This window comes from Magallana gigas, chromosome 7 (assembly GCF_963853765.1).
Source record: "Magallana gigas chromosome 7, xbMagGiga1.1, whole genome shotgun sequence".
Classification (NCBI taxonomy): domain Eukaryota; kingdom Metazoa; phylum Mollusca; class Bivalvia; order Ostreida; family Ostreidae; genus Magallana; species Magallana gigas.
The window spans coordinates 5,164,455-5,172,411 of record NC_088859.1 but is presented as its reverse complement, the minus strand read 5'-3'; the positions used below and the strand labels follow the sequence as shown (position 1 = coordinate 5,172,411).

The window sequence follows — 7,957 nt, the reverse complement described above, 5'->3', positions numbered from 1 at the left end:
TAATCAATGTTGGCCGAAAACACAGTCAACATTTGTTTTGTTATATGAATAAACAAACCAAAATTTAAGAAAGTAATTAAAAACAGATCGTCGTTATATTTTCAGCTTTAGAATTGTTTTGATTACTAATACATAATTTGAAATCTATCTTTAAATATTACACAACATGATTCATATGGTGTTTCTCGGAATTCTTGTCGGAAAAGTCTAAAAATTCATATGATATAAACAAGCGTAATTCAAATACAGACTAGAAACTAATTGCCATGCAAGATAAGTTGATTTTAGAATAAATGATAATCGATAAACTCAACTCCCGTCAGTACTTCAGTACTTTGATTGTAAATACGAACACTCTTTTTCAAATTTTAATTCATATTTGAACAAATATAACATTTGTGAACCTACGTGAATCACGATCGCTTCAAGTCGCAGAACGGTTTTAAAAGAAGTTTAAAAATGTTATAAGAATGTACAGACAGATGGACAGAAAGATTGACAGACGGTTATACAACAAAATAAAATCAGAAAAGCTCAATTGAACTGTCAGATCTAGATTTTCCGGTTGGAAAATAAACAATATTTTATATTCCAGTGAATTTGTTTAATTAAGTGTAGAAGCTTATATACCTGAATCTGAACCGCTGGAACTGATATCTACAAAATTCAATTTTACAATTTCACACACCCTATTAAAATATATACTTGTGAATAGCTAAACTATTTATAATGTTCTCAAACAAAATTTCCTCGTCGGATTACGCCTCTAAATTTAAATAACATTTAATTGTTGTGTTTAAAATACTTCGTATCATGATTCTTGATATTTAGGAAAAATTTCAGAGAAAATAGCAATAATAAATTTATTCTTTAAATGTCCAACTATCCTAAGTTCAGTTTTCTATATATTTTAAAATATTTACAAGCAAAAATAAGTACTATCATGTTTATTTAAATTCAAATTGAAAAATGTAATTATGAATACTTTGTGACAAATTCGATTAAACAAATTGTTGGCAAAAATAGAAAACTTGCGAGTTTTTTTTGTCGTGTTGGAATCTTTACAACAAGGTTCCGCAGCAGTGACGGTGGGTAAATCTGTGCTAGTCTGAGGTGGTGTGGTATGGTCTGATTGAGCATCAGAAGTATCTGCAATAAGAAATCAAATGAAACTTTTCCAAACACTAAATAAATTTCAAACATTATTTCATAACTTTAAGATTGTAAACATTTATGTGTAACTCTAAAGACAATTAAATGTTTTTCAGTCTTCTGTTCATGAGTAATTGATTTTTGTAGAATTCTGGTTGATCGTTCACAACATTAACTTGAACGACATCATGATTTTTTCAAAACACTACCAATCACTCTCTTAACGTAGCTCGCGGGTTTGCTGACGTCACAATAGGAATCGACGTAAAGAATTGACCGTCATAGTAAACTCATGCATGCTTTTTTAAAAATGACAAATGAGATATTTAGAAGCATAAAAGGGATTATTTCATAAAGCTTAAATGCAGTTTATTACTTTTTATACAAACATTTAATAATGTCAGGTGCTGAAAATTTAAAGATGTCACATACATTGTCACATTTTGTTCTATAAAGTAAGTGTGTGCGTTGGAACTCTTCCTTTTAAAATCATGTTTTAAAATAGACAAGTAAATTAATTAAAATCTTATCTGCATTAAAATCGGGTTCTTTTTTTTTACAATTATGACTTCCGTAATTTTAACTGCCTATCAATTTTTAAAAAAAATGCTTTTGGCTTATACGATTACAAACTTAATATGTCAGTAGTTGCCTGGCATTTTTGTTTTGGCATTGATTGACTCAGAATTTCATAAAAATAATAGCAATTTTCTGTATCTTTACAGCCTTACATTAATTGCATTTGTGCATTTGATAACATTCACAATAATGTCTAATTAGTATTTACAAGTTCTAAAATGTGTTAATCAGCTAGTCTTGTCAATAAATGCACTTCAATTTTTGGGTTCTCAGACGTAAGGAAATGATGACGTCGGGCTAACGTCGTAATGAAAATAATAAGGTTTTGAGAAATCTTTTAAATCTTTAAAGTTGTTTTGCAAAAAATTGGCCGAGAACACATACTGATTATTTTTTATGAATCGATTCATAATTATCTCCTCTGTTATTGTGTTCAGTATAATTAATTTCGTCTGAATCGTTTAAAAGTTTGGAGTATGGTTTTGTAATGCGTTTTTCGAGTAAGATGTGCATTTCACTATATATTTCATTGAAATGGCGTTGCTTGATTTTATCAATGACACTGTATTTGAAACACGATAACATTATTACCGCGCAGACGAATCTCAAATAAATTTTAGAAATAAAACTCTGAAACCTATGGATCACGTGGACAAATTTTCAAGGTAGGTTTTCTCACAAGCAGGTAAACCTGCGAGCTACCTTAAGTGCCGATCTTCGGACTACTCTCTGAACGTCAATTTTTAGCAAACATGTTTTGTAATTAGTGCCACTGAGCTTTATAACTTTAGAGTATATAAGATAATAAAGTTGTAACAAAAATGACGAGTCATGTTGCCGCATTTTTCATTTTAAAAAAATTGTATTTCTAGTTCGCATTTTAAAGATGAACTTGTAAATCAGGACGAGTACTGAAATTAAATTTCAACATTCAAAGATCGCTTTAATATGCAGTTTGTTGGTTCATAATGCTTGCATCCTCAGCTAGTGTAGATTCTAATGTGTTCAAACTGTTACCACTGGAGCAAAAAGGGATTCAACATAGAAATATAAACACTTGAAACTTTGGCTCAGGTGAGCTAAAACGGGTGTTTACTTTAAAGTAAACGTTTCGCGTAGGTAATCTAGCGATAAAAGACGGGAAATCTTACAATAGAGCCAACTTCGCATGGAAGATATCTTCCTGGGGAAAAACTGCCATGTAACCATTTTTAATAGGAAATTGCTAAGTGGAGAGGCACTATTTATTACCGGTCACAGCACTCAGTCCTGGTGACTTGAATGACAAATTTGACACCTGATTCAAATGCATTTTCTTACCGTAAAACATACTGGGGAAAAGAGTTACATGATGTCAAGATAACAAGAACTTATCTGAATATGAGTATCTACAAAACCTACATGTATATTTTGTTATGTGTGGACTGTAACTGGTTTTAAAAAGGAGTCTTTTAGTTTGTTTAGTTTTTGATTTGTTTGTTTCACTTTCTCTTTTGTAGAGGATAGACTGTTTTATCGGTGGATGAAAAAAGTGACATAAAAATTTTCTTACTTTCAATTGAAACATTTAGTACTACTGTCATGTTTAAAGAGGATTCAGATGTAATATCTTGTGTGGAGTCCTCAGTTTGTACATTAGGGAAACTGGTCGTCGAAAATGTGGAGTCTTCAGTTGTCTGAGCAGTAGTTGTTGTGAGGTCCTCAGTTGTTCGAGCATTGTTTAATGTTGTGGAGTCCTCGGTGATAGGTGCTGTGGCGTCCTCAGTTTTCTTAGCAGTTGTTACTGTGGAGTCCTCAGTTTTTTGAGCAGTTGTTACTGTGGAGTCCTTAGTTTTTTGAGCAGTTGTTACTGTGGAGTCCTCAGTTGTCAGAGCGGTAGATGCTATATAGTTTTGAGTTGTTTGAGTGGCATGTTTTGTGGAGTCTCCAGTTGTCAAAACGTTAAGTGTTGCGGAGTGTTCATTTGTTTGAAGAGTATGCTTTTTGGAGTCTTCTGTTGTCAGAACAGTATGTTTAATGAATTTTCTAGTTGTTTGAGTAGTAGATGTTGTGGAGTCTTCAGTTGTTCGAGCGGTAGATGCGATGGAGTCCTCATTTGTCCTGGCGGTAGAAGTTGTGGAGTCCTCATTTTTTTTAGTGGTAGGTTTTGTGGAGTCCTCAGTTGCCAAAGTGGTAGGTTTTGTGGAGTTCTCATTTGTTTTATCGGAAGGTTTTGTGGAGTTCTCATTTTTTTTAGTGGTAGGTTTTGTGGAGTCCTCAGTTGCCAAAGTGGTAGGTTTTGTGGAGTTCTCATTTGTTTGATCGGTAGGTTTTGTGGAGTCCTCAGTTGTTTGAGCGGTAGATGCTATGGAATCTTCAGTTGCTTGAGCAGTAGGTTTTGTGGAGTTCTCATTTGTTTTATTGGAAGGTTTTGTGGAGTCCTCAGTTGTTTGATCGGTAGATGCTATGGAATCTTCAGTTGCTTGAGCAGTTGGTTTTGTGGTGTCCTCAGTTATCAAAGCGGTAGAGGTGGTGGAGTCCTTAGTTGTATAAGGGGTAGATGCTGTGGAATCTGAAGTTGTCTGAGCGGAAGATGTTGTTGAGTCCTTAGTTGTCCAGACGGTAGATGTACTGGAGTCCTCAGTTGTCCGGGCAGTAAATGTGGAGTACATAGTCGAGATGGTTGGTGAAACAGAGGATGAATCAGATGACACAGCTTTAAGCGTTGTGGAGTCCTCTGTTTGTGTGCTTGGCCCAGCGGTCGGTATATTTGTAGTTTTGCCCCCCTTTACTGGACATGTCGGCAGACTATTGGGATTTTGTGACGACATTGTTAGTGTGGATGCCCCGCAAGAAAGAGTAACCTCTCCTGTAGGATTCGTTCCTTTGAAATAAAAACAACTTTGTTGAAATCAAATCACATATCGCTTTGCTTCATAAATCATTATTTGAGCAATCTTGTATAACTGTGTGAGCTAATGTGTGCAATAAAAAAAAAGTAATATAATTGTTTTAATTCACAGTAATTTCTTGAATTTTTTCTGCAGTTAGAATGGTTGTTCAGGCACGTAGCTTCAAGGGGGGGGGGGGGGGGGGGGGGGGGAGGGGGCCAGTTGAGGGGGCCTGCCCCCCCCCCCCCTTACTTTTTTGCACAACAAAGATTTTTCTTAAAATTTACATACAAAAAAGCATACTTTTCTGTGACCATGTAAGAAATGAATTGAAATAAGGAAATAAAGAGTGAAATAGAAGTGAAAAGTATATCTAACCCCCCCCCCCCCCCCTGATTAGGATTTCCAGGATTTTGAAAGTAACATTTTCCCTTTTTTTTTGTTGTTGCTTGTCCAGGTTTTTTGGATAAGTCTGTCCCCCCCCCCCCCCCCCCACACACACACTTTAAAAACGATGCTACATATCTGTTGTTTTATTCATAATTTACCTTTGACTTGAGTTAAAAATTTCCCGCCAGTTTTTCCAAGATTGTTTTCAAATAGTATTGTCATGAAATGACCAGAACTGGTGTAGATCACTTGCGGTAAAAAGTCATTATTTTTGGAACAATCAAACGTGGACAAAGAACTGCTGTCTGTAACCGTGAATGACTGGTTGCAATTTCCTGCATGCTCCAAATCTGTGTGAAAATATAAAAAAAATTTGACAGGAAATATTTTTGAGGTTTTTTTTAAAAGTAAATATCATCATTTACATCATTCTGCTTCTAATTGAATCTTATGTGAATAAAGTTTGATAGCTGGGAATTTAGCAAATGACATATGAAGAAATCAAAGTGTGTTACTGTAGGTCGATGGCGGTGAGTTCCACTGTTGTGTCACATGACATCTCGATAGAGCAGGTACATGATGTTTTTGTTGCTGTCATTTCTGCCGGATACCCAGTGTTCCAGAAAAAGGCGGGAGAATCAGATGTCCTCAGGTCGGTACACGGGTCTACAGCCTGGTCTACACAGAATTATGCTTTTGAGAATAAATTTTATTCTTTAATCTTTGAAGTGCAATTACATAATCATGAATTGATAATTTCTTCACAGAATTTAAAGCCCTATCACATGCCCATCATAACAATATCAGAAATAATACAAGTGGAAACGCCAAACGTTCAGAAGTCAAATTATACAACAATGTCCCTAAACCAACAGTAAATTTAATTCTATACGTACTACGGCATTTCACTAAATAATTTGATATTCTATAATATCCAAAGAGCTTATATTTCGTCTTTTTATTCATTATAATTTGATACATGGTCAAATCAATAAATTGTACACACTACTTTTTTTTTAAATCAAAATGTCCTTTTCATTTTTCAAAATTCGGTTACCTTTGTAAGTTAACAGGTATTTTTAACTAATCAATCAAGAAATAAATTTAAAAGAACCTGAGATACAATAGTAGTCCATTTTCATGTAATGCGTCCTCTCAATGTAAACAGAACTGTTGCAGTGTGAGGGTATGCCGATCCATGAAACAGGTATCTGACAGGAAGATTTGCCGTTACATGTTTGGTAATAGTTCCGATATGGTCCAGAATTATACAAGACAGAACAGTCTTTGACATCATACTGACAACAAGAAGGGTCAATGGGTCCAATTTGCTGCTGGGGGCATCCGGTAGATTTATTTTTAGCTAGAGCATAGACCGCCATTACGACTATTTTCTCATCTCCTGGACATGATGGTTGTAGATAATTTACCAATCCAAGGATTCCATAGCAAGCTGTATGGGATTTTGACTCCAATGTTGATTCTTCAGGAGAAAAAGAGCAAGATTAAGGATGACGTTTTCTCAGGACAAAAAAAACGTTGCAACATTTTTTTTCTTCAAATTACAAATAAAATAATTTAATTAGTCAGTTAGCTTAGATTTTCTTAGATCACGTAAATTCAACAAGTTCACCGAGGCTTACAACTGTCAATGTAACATGCAGTTATCATCAGATTTTCCTACGGTTTACTTTGGCTATGTGATTATAGAAATACAACGAAGAATCAGCAAACGAAATCAACCTCTAACCAACTATCAATTCATTAAAACACAGTCAGTCGAAAGTTTCTATGACATTATCAAGTCACCAATACACAAGGAACAGAAACATGTTTCAGAACTGAGTGGTCCTGGTAACGATGACGTTGCTTCCCAGTTCTAAGTGGTTAAACTAGGCATTTTTTCTGCTCATCATGAAATGTATGCAGAATTTGCATGCAAAACAAAATTTAGAACGTCATATTTATTTCTTTTTATCGTTTGACAACAGCTTTAGTCAGTTTTGGGCAGAAAGCCAGTTCAAGAAAACGTTTACATTTTAATTCTCAAATGTACAAGATGGCCGCACATCCCCCGAGTAGAAACAAATAAAGCACCGACACAACTTCATCCGAATTTGCTCTTTTTTGCTACAATTCTTTTTTTTGTTGGAGTCTAATGCCATAAAATGATAAAGATCATATGTAATATCAAAAATAATTCTTTTTGTAAATGAATTTTACATACACTCAAGCTTAATAGAAAGGAATAATTCTACTTTCTTTTTAGATTAAGAATCACCAATAGTCCAAAAAATAATTATAAAGTACAATAATAAGAAATAAAGTTTGTAAGATGAGGTACTGTCATAAAAAAGCCTAAAAAATATGGTGAATATATTACTGTTCTATGAAACCGATAATCTTTGAATAAGAATTTACAAATGAATGTTTAGAACTACATGTATGATTATTTTCAATGGTGCCTAGTTACATAACTCTATATAGATAAAACGGAACATACCTGTATCATTTGGCATAGAAAATGCCAGAATTACGAAGAATATATAATTCTTGTTGTCCATCACCTTTTAATTACCTGCTTGTACATAATCTCAAATTTATAAAATGACCTGACAGTGAAAACCAAACATAACATACAATAAAAGGGAGATTTAACAGGTACATGTAGAATCAATATCCATACACAGTAGATCGGTGTAAATTTTCCAATTATGATTAAAACTTTTAATATTTTTAGACATGACGGGATCAAAACAGGTCCCAAAATGTTTTGTAGTTATTTTTGGACGATTCTTCGTATAGTCCTCCAGCGGCCGTTAAGGAGGCTCGGTAGTCAACAAATTAACCATCAGATTTTCGCTAAACTGTTAAAGTATATGTATTTATCATCATTCAATGAAGAAAACTCCATGTATTCAAGCTTGGTTTTAATATTTTGCTGCATTTTTATTCAGAGCTTTTCT

At 34.1% G+C, this 7,957-nt stretch overlaps 1 protein-coding gene and 1 long non-coding RNA gene across 2 annotated transcripts; both read right to left on the bottom strand.

The window, feature by feature from the left end:
- Positions 1 to 680: 680 nt before the first annotated feature.
- LOC136270348 (uncharacterized) lies at positions 681 to 5,333 on the bottom strand. The gene is made up of 4 exons (XM_066067792.1): positions 5,150 to 5,333; positions 3,284 to 4,594; positions 986 to 1,149; positions 681 to 689 (listed from the first exon to the last, which is right to left on the bottom strand). The coding sequence occupies exons 1-4, from the start codon at positions 5,211 to 5,213 to the stop codon at positions 681 to 683; spliced, it is 1,548 nt and encodes a 515-aa protein (XP_065923864.1). The 5' UTR covers positions 5,214 to 5,333.
- A 179-nt stretch (positions 5,334 to 5,512) lies between these two features.
- On the bottom strand, positions 5,513 to 7,675 carry LOC136269823 (uncharacterized). The gene is made up of 3 exons (XR_010707359.1): positions 7,495 to 7,675; positions 6,106 to 6,474; positions 5,513 to 5,669 (listed from the first exon to the last, which is right to left on the bottom strand). It is a non-coding gene; the product is annotated as an uncharacterized lncRNA (long non-coding RNA).
- Between the last annotated feature and the right edge of the window lie 282 nt (positions 7,676 to 7,957).